This window comes from Morone saxatilis, unplaced genomic scaffold (genome assembly GCF_004916995.1).
Source record: "Morone saxatilis isolate NCDOM2014 unplaced genomic scaffold, NCSU_SB_2.0 Contig2, whole genome shotgun sequence".
Classification (NCBI taxonomy): Eukaryota; Metazoa; Chordata; class Actinopteri; family Moronidae; genus Morone; species Morone saxatilis.
Genome location: NW_023339762.1, coordinates 2,195,461 through 2,213,591, shown reverse-complemented (window position 1 = coordinate 2,213,591; position 18,131 = coordinate 2,195,461). Strand labels below are relative to the sequence as shown.

Below are 18,131 nucleotides of genomic sequence, written 5' to 3'. Positions count from 1 at the left end.
ACGAAACTAACTGAATTGTCCGGTCCAGATAATTCCATAATTTACATCTCCTCACGTTGCTGCAAGGTGTCTTCACATAGACTGGTTAAAACGGGGCAAGAGGATTACTTTGACTAACTCAAGCTAAAAATATAGAGCGTTGATATGAGTCAGACATACAGTAAGCCCTGGAAACAGATGCACTCCAGTTCTCACACAGAGCTCACCTGTTACAGTACAGGTTTCACACTGATGATGAATACTGCTGCAGTGTGTGTCTACTCTTTGGAAGCATACATTTATACACCTTTTCCACGCACCTTTTAAAGGATAATTTTGTATATTCCAAACTTTTCTTGGGTTAGGGTTAGGCACAAAATCTGTTTAAAATAATTATATATAATTTTGTCCTTTCAGGTCCCTTTACATTAGCTTCATGAAGGTCAGTTTACTTCTCATGTGCTAGGCTAGTCTATGTTGAAATGACAACCACATTTTGAAGATGATTAAAAGATAAAAGCGACAATAGTCACTTCTTAAGTTAAATAATGTTAGCAAAACACTAGCCTGCTAACTAGCTAGCTAATCTTCATCAAATAAATAACTAGCTAATACTATCAAACATTAATTAGTTAGTGAGCTAGCATTTTGATAACATTAGCTAACTTAAAATGTGACTACATATATACATATATGGCTCATGTTAAAATATATATCGGGACCAATGGATCAATTAAAAACTGGAATATTGTCCAGTAGTATTACGGATAGGCTATGTTGGAATTTTGCATGAAAACTATTTCATTATTTTGTAGGAGAAAAAGGCTGATTGCTGCCTCTTTTATGTTCATTACACTACATTTATATACCTGCTCTCAAAGCTTTCTAAAGTACTGTATTCCATCATTATTGCATACTAACTACACGTTGGTTTTCCTTTTGACTGTTTGACAGGTTTATTCATGCATCAAATTATAGTTATGGCCAACCACACTGTGGTTGTGATATAGCTGTGCATCAACAGTGCACTTCAGAAAGTTCCCCATGAGTAGCTGTGACATGTAGGAGGTGAGACAGATGACGTGAAAGGGACAGAGACAAGGTAGCTCGCAGGGAAACCACGTTTTAATAATACATTAAAATGTACTTCTTCATTTCTCAAGCTCAGTCAGTGCCAATTTGTTTAGGGAAGTGAGATGAACTCAACACAAACATTCACACAAAAACCCACATGTGAAATTCCCTGGTAAGACCCCGCAGCATGTTCAATGTGAAAGACACTGACACGTCATAGTGGAGTCCGGACAGGTTCTTCCCCCGCCATTCCTCAGCCTTATAAATGTTGCAGTTGCAGAGTATAGAGTCACACAGCAGAGAAAGCAGGACGATACAGCTCAACCGAGATTTTTACTAACTGCTACACGTGAAGGGAACACACACATTTCAGGATGGCTGCTCCTCGTCTCACTCTGTCTGTGTTTGTGCTGATGCTGGCTGTCATCGCTCTGACTGAAGGTAAGAGAGAGCTTGATAATAATAATAATCGTTGTGTGTGAGAGGTGAAGAAATGTAATATACTTTGTAGAACATGGGACAACAACTTGCCTCTAATGAACAAAAAACTTGCAAACAAAATTACACACCATTAAAGCTGCAACAATCCATTTTTTTAATATCTAATAAATGTATAAAATGTGTAATGTGAAGGGGGTCACTCGTAGTGACGAACCCAAACAACCACTCTGTAGTTCCTGTCAGCTTAGTGGAGCTTTTTTTAGCCCCTTTGAGTCCATTGTTTTGGTTTTTTAGGCCTCTGCTTTCTTGTTTTGGTTCGGTCCTACAGAGCAGCAGGCAGCTCTGATAAACACTACCTGCCCAGCACCAAAACAGAGCCAGATAGAGTTTGGGTAGACCAGTAACAGAGCTAAAACAAGTGTGAGACTCATCATGTGCCCATAAATAGGACTACAAATTAATGCTAATGTTGCTCCATGTTTGCTGGATGTGTAAAACTGTTTGCTAACATCCAACCAATTGTATATGGTGATAATATGTCTGCTACTGCTTAGAGGTATAGGAAGATATCGAAAAATACCGTATCGCAATATTTTGTTGAGTGATATTGTATCAATTCTCAAAAACATTATTGATTTTTGTGTTTAAACCCCAAAATCACTAGATAGCAGTGTTGTAAATGTAAACTGAGGGCAAATCGCAATATATCACCCTTCTTATAGTATCACAATATATTGAATCCTAACCCCTGTATCATGATACATATCGTATCGCCACATTCTTGCCAAAGCACATCCCTAGTTCTGCCCCTGAGTGGCAAAAAAATCTATTAATGCAGATTTATAGATTGAGAAATCCTGATTTGACACCACGTACACTAAATGTATGAAAGGACTTTGAAATTCTTCCTATTTCCAATCTATGAAATATGATTAAACATCAGACTAAAACACGTCAAGAGTTTCTTTTTCCATTTCACAGTGGAACAACTGAGCAATGGCACTATCTCATCCACTAGTATCAGATCCCGCCTCGCGCAGGCCCACAGGAAATTAAAAAGGGAACTTAAAGAGAGTAAGCAGATGACAACAATGAGCTTGTTTCTCATTTCTATGTGTTAGGTGTGCGTGGTCCAGGACCAAAGAAATGCTGCTTTGGTTTCAATACAACTCCAGTGCCTAAAGAGAGAGCGGTCAGCTACACCAGGACCAGCCAGCGGTGCACCAACCCTGCCATCTTGTAAGCACCCAACCTCAGAGAGATATACTGCCAATATCACTGTACCTGTACGAGTGCACTGAAACTGACTGTCTGTGTGTGTGTGTGTGTGTTTCCAGGCTGAAGACAGTGACAGGTCGTAATCTGTGTGTCAAACCTTCAGCCACTTGGGTGAAGGAGCTCATCAGCTACCTGGACGCCAAACCTGCCCCAGGACAGACGTCCAACCTGTAACCACAGCGACAGAGCGCCACAATCAGAGCATCCAAAGAACAGTCAATGTGCCAGGATGCTGCAACTTTTCAAACTATAACTTTTAAAGCCTAAACTACAAATATGTTACTAAATCCACCATGGGCGATCATAAGCTAAACAGCAGCTTTCTGGCTATCTATATGCAAAATATGTACTAGATATATACTAGATGGTGTTACCATGTTAAATTATTTTTCTGCCATACAGGATAAGAGTGTATTGATAACATAGTTTGAACGTCTTTTAATATTTTCTTTTTACATTTTTCTACAGATCTGATTTAAAACATTTTATTTTAGTATATGGAACGATGTGTTTTTGGTTGATTCAACACTCAAGTCTGACCGTCAGCACTGTGAACGACTGTTGTACTGTTATTTGAATTGACTTGCAGAGACCACACTGACTGTAAAAGAGCAATGCCTCCCAACTCCACTTGTCATCAGTAGAGTATAAGCTACGGGTTACCTCACTGTTTCTACAATGACCCACTGTAAGCTCTTTAGGTTGTTTTTTTTTATTAAATTGATGTTTTTTTTTCTATTTACAGTCATGTTTTGACCAGTTACTTGACAATTTGACAGAAATAATTTATTTGTAACATATGCTTATGCTACCAATCTGATTCTCTTGAAATAAAGCAAAATGAATTACATCAAACAAGTTTGGCTCTCTTTTTGTCAAGTTGCAGGTTTCCACATATACTGGTATTCATATAACAAATGTAAATTCCCTTATCAGTATTACATGAACTGGTGTGTGGAACCATAAATCCTGAAGAGATGGAGACACATAAATAAGGTGTTGCAAATTAGCTCCAATCACAACTTTGATCAAATTTTCATATTGCCAAGCAGGGGCGGATCCAGAATAAATGGCTACCCAGCTGCCTCCCCAGTTTGGTGTCATATGCTGCCAAATTTAAGTTTAACAATAACAAAAAACAGGATGATCTGTTCTGGCCATATTTTACACTCTCAAACATTTCATTGATTTCTAATGCCACCTTTAGATATTTGTAGTCAATGCTTTACTACTTTTGAGTTCAAATATCTTCATGTAGGGGCAAATATGTGACTTTTTTAGATTAAATCAGCATATATTACTGTCACCCCTTAAAGCAGGTGTTTCAAACTTCCGGCCCTCCATCCCCCTACCTGCAGCCTGCGTCATGATGTTAAAATATTAGTTGTGTATTTTTCCCCCTTGTATACAATTAAAATAAAATCGGTTGATAAGAAGAAAGCTGACGGCACTACAAAGATTAATCAATGAAAGTCAAGGTTGACCAACTGATTGCCCACTACATTTACGGTACTATGACAGTGGGTAAGATTGTGCGTGTCAGCAGTGGAGGAAGATTTATTTCAAAATGTTTCTTGCTCTGTAATTGTTCTATGATAACATCAGAATATGAAGAGTTTGTAAAAGTGAACGGCAGATTAAATTCATGAGTAACATTACAGTGTTCATGTCATAGGTTCTCTATTTTTCTCTTCCTTATTTTATTTGTGATATGATTGAATACGATGGAGGTAAATGTCCAAGACAATGTCTGACAACGTTAAGCCCTGAATTAAAATATTCTCCTTAAAGTAGAGAGGCTGAAGGCTACCTGTGTGAATGTAATGCTACTGTTAGAATAAGCACACAGTCAGTCGCACCAATCCCCCTCTGGATTCCTCTGAAATAAAGTGTTCTGTATTTAGGCCAAATGCATTCTGGCATAGATACTGAACTGCCTCAGATGAGAATCAGTATCTTTCATAGAGAGCATCATCGGGGTAAACTAGTGCCTCTCACAATCCGTCTTCCAAATGTGCCAAGCATTGTGGGCGGAGGAGAGGAGCTTTATAGGCCAATGTAAGGGACCGAGCTGGCAGGCAGGAGGAATCAGAGGTACCTTTTCAAAAAAAGTTACATCATTCACCAGAAAATATTAAAACTACCAATTTACAAAACATACAATAAAGTTCTGGGCCTATAAAAGAGGTAAACTAAACAGAACTCATGCTACATAAACTTAACAAACTGAACAGAACTAAACCAACAAACTGAAATCAAAAGAAATCGAACTGAGCCGTTATTATCAGCCCAACCCCTTTTTAGCAGGTCTGATTCAGCCGCACTTCCTTTGACAGCTATGAGACACCTCCAGCAGCAACACCCAGGTACTGCTAACTTGGCTGTGAACAACAAAGATGATTTACAAATGTGTAAAAACTGATGCTGCATTTTTTTTTATTAAGTAATGTCAATGTTAGTAATTGAAATATTTTCTGAATATTTTGCTTTCCTATAGTACTATAGTGCAGTGGTCCCCTTCTGTGAGATGACAATACCAGCAGTGGCCCGAGCCAATCTGAGTTTGAGACCTCTGCCTTAAAGTCTCCTTGAAACCCTCTTGCCCCCCCATGAATATTTCTCTAGACCCATCCCTGATGCCAAGGTCTTGTCATTGACTCCTACGCAGTTTTCTCACAGAGCTGCATGCTTCAGATTCTGTATCAGTCTGATAACACTGCGAACCTCACCAGCACTGAAGTAATGAGTTTACCTTCTGAGCCATATATATCATATATATACAACTATGTACTGGACAGGACAGTATGGAACAGTTAAATTCTGTAAATATTTGATGAGTCTGATTTGGGTCGGACACCAAACAGGACAGGAACAGACTACAACAGACAGTCAGGACTGCAGAGAGGATCATTGGTGCCAACCTGCCCTCCATTCAGGACCTGTACTTGTCCAGAGTCAGGAAACATCACTGCAGATCCATCTAACCCTGGACACAACCTGTACCAACTTCTCCCCTCTGGTAGGCGCTACAGAGCTCTGTACACCAAAACTAACAGACACAGGAACAGTTTCTACCCACAGGCCATCACTCTGACTAACAGTGAACTCCAGACACACAGTGTCTCTGTGCAATGACTCATACATTTTCTGTACCTGTAAATTATAATTTTCATTGTTGAAACTCAGTTTTTTTTTTTTAAATGCATAAATATCTCTAAAACACATCTAAGAATGCTGTGCATACTGTATATAGTGCATCCAGAAAGTATTCACAGCACTTCACTTGTTCCACATTTTGTTATGTTACAGCCTTATTCCAAATTGGATTACATTTTTATTAAATTCAGTTGGTTGGACATGCTTTGGAAAGGTCTATATAAAGTCCCTCAATTGACAGTGCATGTACACAAACCAAGTCCAAGGAATTGTCTGTAGACCTCCGAGACAGGATTGTATCGAGGCACAGATCTGGGGAAGGGTACAAAAAATTTCTGCAGCTTTGAAGGTCCCAATGAGCACAGTGGCCTCCATCATCTGTAAATGGAAGAAGTTTGGAACCACCAGGACTCTTCCTAGAGCTGGCCGCACTGCCAAACTGAGCGATCGGGGGAGAAAGGCCTTAGTCAGGGAGGTGACCAAGAACCTGATGGTCACTCTGACAGAGCTCCAGCACTGCTCTGTGGAAAGAGGAGAACTTTCCAGAAGGACAACCATCTCTGCAGCACTCTACCAATCAGGCCTGCATGGTACAGTGGACAGACAGAAGCCCCTCCTCAGTAAAAGGAACATGACAGCCTGCCTGAAGTTTGCCAAAAGGCACCTGAAGGACTCTCAGACCATTAGAAACAAAATTCTCTGGTCTGATGAAACAACTTTGGCCTGAATGCCAAGCGCCATGTCTGGAGGAAACCAGGCACTGCTCATCACCTGCCCAATACAATCCCAACAGTGAAACATGGTGGTGGCAGCATCATGCTATGGGGATGTTTTTCAGTGGCAGGAACTGGGAGACTAGTCAGGATCGAGGGAAAGATAAACGCAGCAAGCATGAATTTTATCAATTTTAGAATAAGGCTATAACATAACAAAATATAGAACAAGTGAAGCGCTGTGAATATTTTCCAGATGCACTGTATACTGTCATATCCACCTACCTCATGTACATAAAGAAACCTGCACAATAGTATTAATTTCAGCATCCTTTGTACTCTGCCCCATTGCACTATTGTTTTACTGTCAAAATGTTATTTCTGTTGTTTATGTTTAGATGTCTGTATATATTAGATCTATTTTGTTAAGCTTATTATACTGTTAATTTATGATATTCTGTGTATGTACATTGAGAGCAATGTAAAACAGGAGTCAAATTTCTAATGTGTGCACCATGGTGTACACATACCTAGCCAATAAAAGTGATTCTGATGTCATCCATAATATTTAATGTCCCAACACTCTCCTTGCAAAGTCACCTACATTCACACACAGGACTACAGCACAGGAGACATAGACGGATGACAAAATTACAGGAAAACCCTGAATGATTGAGTGGAGAAACATGACAAACACAGATGCCAGGGTTCCCATTCTTTTTGACAAATCCTTTTCCAGGACCTTTTCAGGACATTTTCCAGGAGTTTTCTTGACAGTACAGGACAACACTTGCTCACAAACGGTCATATAATTTACCGATATAGTTTTTCCCAGTTTTATTCCTTCTTTTTTAGTAATGCAGGTACAAGATGAAGTGACACAGGTTCATTATGGGTAGTGGTCAGTGTTTACCAGACACTTCAGGTTAGCTCACTTTCCTACCCTGGTGATTGGACTACAGTTTACTACAGTTTTTCTCAAAGCCAGGTTTACATAGGCGATCTGAGTTAGGGACTGAAATAAATTTTATACAATTTTAGGACAACACAGATTATTTCCAGGATATTTGGTCATTTTAACCAATTACCAGGAATTTGCATGACTGGATGTGTGGGAATACTGAGCTGTTTTCATACAGGACACGAGGGGTCATTGAATGAACTGATGAGAATGGAAATGAAGTGAATCAATTGAACTCCTATGAGAGAACGGAGGGGGGTCCAGAGACTGGGAGGACTGTGGTCGTTTTTCCTTTAAACTGTCATCATTCGAATTTGTCAAGACATTTGCTGCAACGTCTGAAGGCAGTTGCATTCTTTGCCACTAGAGTGCGCCAATTGACAACTTATTGTCAAGCCACTACAAAGACCTGACCACAAATGTCTGTAAATCATTGCTGGACCATTATTATGTGGATAAATATATTGCTGTATGACATAAAACGTTCTCCTCAGTGGCAGTACTGGTTCTAAATCCTCCCCGGTGTATTTTTGATAAGCCATATATGTTTCAAAGAAGGCCTACAGTTTATTTCCTTTATTTTGTGGCTGCTTGAGCAATTATAAAACAGTCTGTCTCACTTGATACTCCTTGGTTTGGCCAAATTAATGTCAAATCATTAGTAATGTCATTTACCACGCTGTCGGTTATTGGTAATTGTTCAGTAACATTATTCACAACCGTCTTTGAAGGCAACAAATTGTAGCCCCCTGGACATGAAGGCCTCACACACGATCAGAGGCCGATCCCGTTCCCGTTTGACCAATAGGAAGGTAGATCCAGGCCCCCCTGAAGGTGTATCAAGTTGCCCAAACACAGCCAGCAGCAGACCGGAAGTACGGTGTACTTTCAAAATGAGAGAGCAAATCCCGCCCTATGGCTGTCAGCTCGCAGCATGTTTTCTTTTAATGCTCTTTCTGGGTTTATGCATATTTGAAGCTGAACTTATATTTCCACTACCGTGCAGATAAGAGCACATCTATATTTTAGAAAACAACATTTTTATCTTGTTAACAAGCTGTGGACATTTTCATCTCCAGAACAATATGATTAGTCAATTAACTTAACAACATGGACAGAAGACCAGAGTATCATGTTTTAGCATTTTAAAAATACAAATATACATTTGGCAATTAGGCTAATTGTCTGGCCAATGCTCATGGAAAACCTAACTTAAAATGCACATTAAAGGTCCAGTTTTACATTTAGGATGATCTATCGGCAGAATTGGAATATATTATTCATAGGTATGTTTTCATTAGTGTATAATTACCTGAAATAAGAACTGTTGTGTTTTTGTTCCTACAGAGGGAGGGTGTCCGCTACTACGGAGTCCGCCATGTTGAACCACCATGTTGACAGAGCTGTATTCAAATGGTTGTAATCTGCAACTTCATCAGAGATGCTACTAATGTTAAATCATACACACTGGTCCTTTAACTTGGGGCCTTAAAAATAAAAGTGTTATGTACCAAAAGCAAATAGAGCTGAATTGTTTTGCTCATCTTTTCACACTTGCTGTTATTGTACCTGTGTTGAGAGCCTTGTAAAGTATTTTGGAGGGGACTATCAATATAACAAATGATGTTTTCAAAATACATAATGCAATTACAATTACTGAAATTGAAATGGGTTCGTTACTCGTTACTTTTGTCTTACCTGAAAATAGTGGACAACTGCAGAAGACAGCAGACAAACGCAGTGCCGACTTTACAGTTCAGGCAGTGTGAGCTTGCTTTCCGTTCATGATATATAATAACGGTATTCACTAACTAACCTAACACCTGCCTAACTGTATCTAATGACTATTTTTCAGTAGTGCCGAACACTGGGAGATGCATTACGTTTTATTCTGAAATTCTCAACCGGGTGTAGTATTGTATAAATTCTGTTTGTCCTCTTCGTGCGAAAAAAAAAAAACAGTCGGACCGTTTTTCTTCGCCGTGCTAACACTATAAGTGGTAGTACTATCCAACAGCGGCCATATGTAATTTAACCTCATTCATTCATTTTCACACGCACTTTGCTTCTTTTCGTTTACACCAAGCTAAGGTTCATAGGGTGGAAAGCTACGCGTTTCTCCCCGCTCCGTCATTCCTTGGGACGTTTATCAGTTTATGCCTGGGTGACTGTCCGTTGCAGGCTGGGTGGTGACAGCACAGTACAATGATCGAGCGACCAGAGACTGCGGTTCCCAGCATCGCTGTAAGTCACTTTATCTTCCACATACACCAGTGTTCAATTGTTAACACTACGTCTGCTTTCAATGGCTACTAATACAAAACTGCATTGGAATACTGTATTTAACCGTCATTGTTCAGCTGGTACCGAGCTTTCATGTATTGAGAGAACTGCACACCAAACTCCTTTAACAATATGCCCATTTTAGAATATTTTGCATATCAACAAAGACATTTACTCGAATTAAACACCACTCACACACTCATGACACAAGTAGAAGTCTACTGATAACTTCGGCATGGTGTGATTGACCTAACAACGTGTACTTCAGTAAATGCCATCGTTTTGAAAACCAATCACGCCTCCCACCCCTGTGCAGCCAGGTACAAACGCTACATTAAGCAAACACAGTATCCACCACTCATAATCTATATTGCAACAGTGTTGTAGTTTCATCACGCACAACCTCGCTTCGCCAAAGAGATAACGTTACAATGTTGTCTTTTAAATGGCAATTATTTGAACGGAGTCTGGCTTGAGGGTTCCCTGATCGTTATTCAGAACAGCACATATCAGGGGTACTTGGTCTGCTCTCAACTATAGCTCGTTGCAACTGGGAAAGAGCAACAGTAAATTCTTGTTAAGACCTGTTTTCACACGGACCGTGAAAGTGTGAAAATGAATAGAATACGGGCAGTGGGTTAGTCAGCTAGGGTGGCCGGATTGTATGTTTTGGCTATCAGGTGCGATTTGCTTTTCTGTGCCAAATTCCCTAAAGAAATTTGCCAATTTAGACCAGTAGCTATATAAATGATCAAAACCAAAAACAATGAATTTGATGAAGCAAAACATTGCTTTGTGGACAGTATTTTCTATTTAGCAATAGTGTCTGAACCACTTACTACAACAGATGAACCGTGTTCCCCAAATTACATACCTTTTACCAGATAGCAGTTCTTCCTTAAATTGCTTAATTGTTGAATGGAGTTTGGTGTGACTGTACACTACTGTAACAACCGCACTTAGGAACATCTGTTCTGTTTAGACCCTTATACACTGACACTTAGCAATGAGCAATTACTCATCACACAACACACCACACATTGTGTTTGTGCTGTATCTGTTTGTGATCCAGTTTGAGGTGATTGGCAGTGACTTTCCTTGGCATACCACCAAGGGGGTGACACACATGCACAGTGTGCTAGAGAGATGGTGAAGTGCAGCGGGCCAGTGTGCCCAATGCTGAAAATAACACAACAAAGACACTGCTTTCAAATGATTTCTCTCATCCTTCTGCTGTGTTAAATGGTGCAACATGTGTTACATAACTCCTATTCAATGTGTAATAATTGAAAGTACAGCTGATGGAAGCAGTGTGAGGCCTCAGCATCAGCTGCTGAATGCATGAGGGGGTGGACTTGGCAATACAGATGATGTCAGTGAACCAGGCAGCTACTATCACCACTGGGTGGACTGGGGGAGGGGTTAACATTAAGGGTATGGACTAACTAGCCTTCCTCTCTCGTTCTCCATTACTTCCCTCTTTTAAATCCCCTGCCCGTTCGTCACCTTCTTATGAAAAAGAACCATATTAATCATATTGCACTGCATAAGGGGAAGTGCCATTGCAGCATTGTGAATACTACAGTAATACTACAATGGATACAAGTATTATTACCTGGAGATGGGATGCTTTGTGTGAAGAAGTGTGTTTCTTGAGACAAACACCATTGTGTGTTACACAAAAAATAAAATGGTTTTTCATTCATGCACACATGAATACTGGATACCGTATGTTGGTGCGCACACACACTCATCTAGCGCACCATTTGACCCACAGACTCCCACCTACACACACACATCCACAGAGCTTTTTTGTGGGTTAACACTGACAACCTGCACTAACTCTTTCCTCTCGATAGCTAAATGAGTGACCCAGCGTGTCACACTACCTGTGCTACTCACAGTGCACGGAAGCGGCACCTTATGTAACACATGCACACACACAAAACTTGCATGTGGGTGGATCAAACATGGAAATGGTGGAAAGTGCTTCAGGCTTGTTCAGCGTAGTTACGCCTGCTGCGTGATGCTGTGGAGCTGCATGCATCAGAGTATTGATGAGGCCAATAGATTGTTTCCTTTTCTCTTTCCTCTTCCTGTCTAACCTACAGTTTTCTAAATGTCACACTCAACAGCATGTGCAGTATATAGCAGACTGTGGACCAGTGTGTAACATTTAGGAGGATCTATTGGCATGGAATGGAATATAATATTCCTAGGTATGTTTTCATTAGTGTAATAACACCTGAATATAAGAATCACTGTGTTTTTGTTACTTTAGAATGAGCCGCTTTTATACATACACCTTACGATAACTCTAACATGCTAACATTAGACGATGATAAGCCTACATTAGGGAATCACATCAGCGTTGTTCAGAGTTAGAGGGTGTGTGAACCCTCCATCTTCACTGAGAACAGGGTTTGTGGATGTTGCTGTCACTGCGGCTAAGCTAGCTGTACATGGTCAGGAGTGAACCTTCTCTGCAGTGACCTTATCATGCTCCGGTTTCTGTTTTCACAACCAAGGATAGGTTCATTCTGTGTCTTCATTCGTGAGTTTGAATCAGTCCTGCGTTCCGCTGCAGGTGCCTTTTTAAACCTGCTCTTTCAGCAGACCTATCAGCGCTGAGCTGCACTTTTCCATCGGCGCCATGCATGACAGAGCCCGAGAGGCCGCTCACAGGCTGGCCGGCAATCAATTGTGTTTGCCTCACGTAGCGTGCAGGACACAGTGATTGGAGGGGGGTGTTATCTGACAGCATGCTGGGAGATGGGGAAGGGAGGAAGGGATGAAGAGATAACCTCAGCGGTAAAGAGAGAGAGCAGCTGGAGAGCCTGGCCTGGCCGGGATCTGGTCTGAGCCCCTTCACCACAACCTATCCTAAGTCGGGAACAGGATGGACATGATTCAACACGTAGGGAATTGTCTTTGTTTGTTTGTGGTTACTTATCTTCATCCACTTAGTTTTACATTTCTGAAGCAGATCTGATTGGCTTCATTCACTGGCTTAGGTTTTTGGTTGACTACTTTGATGGACTTTGGCAGGGTTGACTCCACTTCCTCTTCCTTCCCTCCTCAGGGAAAGCCTGATATTTCTCTCTCCTCCCCTTACCTCTCTTCCCCTTAAAACAGCCCCTTTCCCCTCTTGTATTTATCCCAGCTGCACTTCACTTCAAAGGGGCTCTGTCGCTGCAGGACACAGAAATACTAATTGCAGGTTCACGACTTGTTTACACACACTTGCGAAATACCATAGTAACATGCACGCATGCATCTGTCTGCTGATAAAGGCTCATCTTTAGCCAGGAAGCTGTTTTTGCCGTAACGGGCCTGTTTTTTTCTTGTGCTGTATTTATGCTGTGTGATTCATGCATTAACAGACGGTGTGTGTGTGTGCGTGTGTTGTGTGTTGCGTGTGTGTGCGCGCGTGTGTTTGGTGTGTTTTTTCTTCCAGCAGCAGAACCTGGAGGGCTAATGTGTGGCTTCGCCAATCTCCCCAACCAGGTGTATCGGAAGTCGGTGAAAAGAGGGTTTGAGTTCACGTTAATGGTTGTAGGTAAGTTGGAAACATCCGACCCATAAGTGAGGATGTGAGTGTGCTTTTGCTTCTGTCTCTGCTACTGTGTGCGCGCGCCACAGCCAGGTCCCCCATGTGCACACCTGCCCATCTATCTTCGTCCACTGTGTGTTTTCATTTTTGTGTGAATGTGTGTCATCGGCGCAGGTTGAAAGGAAGTAAGGCATGTGTGGCATCCAGAGCGCTCAGGTCTACGAGTTGACAATTTAAAGAGCAGTTTGTGCAGAGCGGTGGTGCGGTGTGTGTGTGTGTGTGTCCCGGCTTTGAGAACATCTGCAGCGTTATTTGGTGACAGAGAATGCAAGCATGTGAAAAGTAGTTCTTGTTAAAGCCGGATTCCCACAGTTTCTTTCCCAGGGGGAGTTTTCTGGGTAACCCCAGGACGCACAATAACACATCTGTGTGTTTTGGATGATTTGATTTGGAAAGTGCGCTGCAGGATGTTGGTTCAAGTATGAATAAACTTGGTTACGAAATGTGGCATTACAGAGGGAGGGAAGTGGACAGAGCAGTGGAGGAACCATGGGTTTGGCTGTCTATATGGACACACACACAAACACACATAAGGGTTGTGTAGTAGGAAGCTGAAGTCTTGATGATCACACCTCTTGTTCCTCTAGTTTTCTGGTTACTCAGGCAGAATCTCTCATTCAGCATTTCTTGCTTTAAAAAATGGGTGTTCCTTGGGTTTACTTTCCATATTTAAGAGCATCCATTACTGCACTTGCTATAAGAAATTGAAATTGGTGATTTTAACAATTGAGCATCAAAAAACCAAAAAATTAAATTAAATACATAAAAATAAAGCAGTAATAGCGAGACTTGGATCTCTTCCCATGTTTTTTCAACTTCTTAGCTGTAATCTCGGCTGTCTAAAAACCTCTACAATGTTCACTCATGTCTGTCCTGCTGTTATTACAGACAGGCGTCCCTCGACTCGCCCACGCCTCTGTTGTCAAATTGTGAGATTGAGCCTGTAAAGGTCTAGGGCTTATGGGAAATGGTGTTTTTCAGTTCGGTCTACGACCTGCTCTATTTGAAAAGTGTCCTGAGATAACTTCTGTTATGAATTGGCGATATACAAATAAAATTGAATTGAAATTGAATTGAATTCTTTAAAGGCTGCTAGAAAACAACGCTGCAACAATTAGCCGATTTAATCAATAAGTGGCCAACTATTAAATTAACTTTTTTTTATAGATTTATAATTCAGATTTCAGCTTCTAAAATGTGAATATTATCTGGTTTTGTTAGTCCTCTATGGCAGTATACTGGATATGTTTGGGTTGTGGACCTTGTTGCAGGTCTAATATTGAATAAACATCGATATTGGGAAGTTTTTCAAAAAACGAAAGGTAGGAAGCAGCTACACAAAATGCTGTTGAGAGACTCCAAGGCTGGCTTTTTAGTTATTTGCGTTATTATAATGTCAGTGGGATTTTGAATGAGGTCTTTCTTACTTCTGTAATAGAACCCAGAAGCTCCGGTTTCACTTCGACATATTGAACCGTGCTCTGTGTCAATGAGGCCTGTAATGAGTAATGGACACATGGATTGGACTATGAAAGTCCTGCAGAGCTGTTCAGCACTTTGTCTAATGTGTAAAGTGTGCACAGTGCAGTTGTAATATTAACAAAAAGTGAAATATTAAATTGTTAAATTAAATTACATATTCAATGACAAAAATCACTATACTGTACGATAGATAGATAGATAGATAGATATTATTATAGATATTTTTTTTTTTAGACCTCATTTTCTATTGGGCTTCTCCTTCTGTCTTTTATCATTTCTGCTCTTTCAGAAACATTCCGGATTTGGCTGTTGTTTTATACTGGGTCTCAAACTCTGTTCCAGCTACCATAAAATATTTTAAAAGGTCATAAATGTAACTTAGTGTATCTTGTGGTGACCCCAGTCAGCTCAGTGAAAGGAGAGAGACATTAACACAAAGAGGCGTCCAACCTTTTATTATTACAGCCTGGAGTTTGAGCTTCCTGTTTAGTAAACAGCCACTGTGGAAGAGTAGCGGGGGGGAGACAAAGACAGCCGAGTGAAGGCTTGGGAGAGAACCGGAGAGATCCACAATCGACTAGATCCTGTTTCAGGCTCTCTCACATATGGGCCCCTCTGTCTCTCTTCCCAGCTTTCTTGGCTCCCTGCCCCACATACCCCAGCCCATCCAAATTTCACACATAAGCAATGTGAGGAGCACAGCGGTGCACACAGAGGACAGCATCAGAGGGAGGGTTCTCAGCACTGTCCCACCACCAAATGCTTTCCAAAGCTACGATGAATGAAAGCTGCGACCAAGTATATTAGCTACTGACTGTTTCTTGTGTAATGTAGGAGGTATTGACAAGATGAAACAGACGTTATGAAACTCAAATTGTGACTCAATCTCCAAAAAAGAGTAAAGATTTTGAAAATTCATCAGTGCATCTCCATCATATATAAATGGGTGAAATTTGGGACAGAGGAGTTGGGCGTGGTCAAATGGCCCCTTATTCTGACTGAGGATGGTATGAAGCAGTATCCTGGCTTTTCAGCAGCTAAGATTATCATTAAGCCTTAGGAGCTTACAAACATTCTTTAGATATTTCTATTAGGGTGTAGTCCGATATGATAAAAACATCATATTGTGATTACTTTGACAAATATTACAAATTTTTCCATCACTTAAAGAACTATTAAAACCATGATTATGTGACATTTGTTGGGGTCTGTAACAGACAATTTGTAGACCAAGGCATCTCTGCAGTCCTACAATACTTTATGTTCGATTTATTGTGCAGCCCTAATTTCTATCACAGATTCCTCCCACAGTGGTGGCTGCTCTCTCTGTCATATGGTTTAATTTAATGGAAGGGTTCTGTCTTTTCTTCTGGTGACAACAGCTGCTTGTATCTGTATCTGTTATATATTATTCCTGACTACGTTAAGTGCAGCATTTTTTTATTATAATTGAGTCACCAAGTGAGCTCTCCTCAACATTTTTGCCTTCCGGTCTCAACTCACATCGAGCTTGTAATTCCGGACTGTCCCAAATTTTTCAGGACATCTTGACACCCAAGCCAGGATACGTAAAGATAGTCCAGACGTTAGCGGGTAAACAACTGCAGCTGGCTTGTAAAGAGTTATTGAATGGGGTAAAGAAGCTCTCCGAGCAAGCTCTGTCATAGGACAATAAGCTTACACCGCTTATTCAAAAGTTGTTTTAAATGCAAGTGGGACCTGGCCTGATCTAAAAATATCACTTCATAAACCTTGTGAAGGTTGACAAGTCTTAAGAACGCAACCTGATGTAGACAACCTGACTTCTGAGGTTGAGAATGATAAGTGAGCTGGGTTAAAAAGGTTATGTTTGATGAAAAAGCTGTGGAAATGCTGCACAGTATGCACAGGCAGGAAATGACCAATTGAAACTTAAGTATAATCCAAACTGTCTTGGAAGCAACAGCAGCAAGGTGGTTGATGATTAGTGAGATTAATGAGTCCAATAAAACTTGGAGAGTTTCCACTGTATATGTGAAGTTGGCTGGTTGCAGCTTTAGCAATATATACAGCATCCTTCCTGGTCAGAGCACCTTGTGAAAATAATGTGAACTTTAGTGAAATGTCATCTTAGGCCTTTACTATAGGACTCTTAGCCTGTGTGTCTTTGGAAAACAGTGGAATAAACTCCCATTTTTGAATCACAAAACTAAGAATCAACCAAAAATAAGTGCTTCATAAATAGGATCATGAGCATGATAGCAAACCAATGTAGTGGAGAGGTGACAGAGAAAGTACCAGAAGAGCTGATCATTTTATTGATTGGAGAAGCAGCCAGCTGGACTTGCAGCTTTAAGGCAGACTCAAAGTGAAGACTGAAGGCTGAATTCAGCACTGCTATACTTGGCACTTTAGTGAAGTGTGAAAGCTCGGCTCCACTCAGAGGCCCAGTGTTGTTCCGTTATAGTTTTGGAACAGACAGATGGTGCAGTATGAGATGATTGGGCTAATGCCTGAAGGTAAGAATAAAAATATATTATATTATTACATTCTGTTCCCACCACCACTGAGTAGAGTCTGTATTACAAAATGAATAGTCAAAGTGTGTGTGAGTGTGAGTGTGAGAGAGAGTGTGAGAGAGAGATGTGAGATGATGAGTGTGAGTAGAGAGTTGGTGAGAGAAGTGTAGAGATGTTGTTGAAGAGTGTGAGGGAGAGTGAGAGGAGAGAAGAGAGAGAGAGAGGGGAAGAGAAGGAGAGAGACGTCGTAGAGGAAGGAGAGGGGGAGGGAAGAGTAGAGAGAGTGTGAGAGAGAGAAGAGATGTGAGAGAAGAGAGTGTAGAGAGAGAGAGAGATTAAAAACAAGGGTCAGACTGGCTGAAATATGAACTCTAATGTGTCTCATGGCGAGACGTTTCAGATTAACAGATTGTAATGGCATCCAGCTGTACTTTAGATTTTGACTGCAGCAGGCAGTATGCGGGTAACCATGTTAATATAACTCTTTCTGCTAAATACTGTTGCAAAACACTGAAATTATATTTAGCTTATAGTTCTGTATCCTACAAGCAAAAATATGCTCAAAGGTCTGAGTTATCAAATATTATGTGAATAATCAAAAGAATGGTTGTTAAAAATTAAAGCAACACTGACCTTTTGATAAATACTTTTTG

General features: G+C 40.7%; 2 protein-coding genes across 3 annotated transcripts in view; both read left to right on the top strand.

The window, feature by feature from the left end:
* Positions 1 to 1,331: 1,331 nt before the first annotated feature.
* Positions 1,332 to 3,617, top strand: LOC118330014 (C-C motif chemokine 4-like). The gene is made up of 3 exons (XM_035664387.1): positions 1,332 to 1,494; positions 2,616 to 2,733; positions 2,832 to 3,617. Exons 1-3 carry the CDS (start codon positions 1,428 to 1,430, stop codon positions 2,944 to 2,946), a joined length of 300 nt encoding a protein of 99 aa, XP_035520280.1. The 5' UTR covers positions 1,332 to 1,427; the 3' UTR covers positions 2,947 to 3,617.
* Positions 3,618 to 13,337: 9,720 nt separating this feature from the next.
* LOC118330922 (septin-7-like) overlaps positions 13,338 to 18,131 on the top strand; it is a 42,339-nt gene continuing 37,545 nt past the window's right edge. For both annotated transcript variants that reach the window (XM_035665655.1, XM_035665654.1), the window contains exon 1: positions 13,338 to 13,444. In XM_035665655.1, coding sequence (XP_035521548.1) covers positions 13,363 to 13,444 — 82 coding nt within the window. In that variant the 5' untranslated portion in view covers positions 13,338 to 13,362. The remainder of the gene's footprint in view (positions 13,445 to 18,131) is intronic.

Coding starts and splice junctions, on each gene's coding strand:
- LOC118330014 (XM_035664387.1), top strand. CDS start 1,428: ATGGCTGCTCCTCGTCTCACTCTGTCTGTGTTTGTGCTGATGCTGGCT. Junction 1,495..2,615: donor TGTCATCGCTCTGACTGAAG/GTAAGAGAGAGC, acceptor TCTATGTGTTAG/GTGTGCGTGGTCCAGGACCA. Junction 2,734..2,831: donor TGCACCAACCCTGCCATCTT/GTAAGCACCCAA, acceptor GTGTGTTTCCAG/GCTGAAGACAGTGACAGGTC.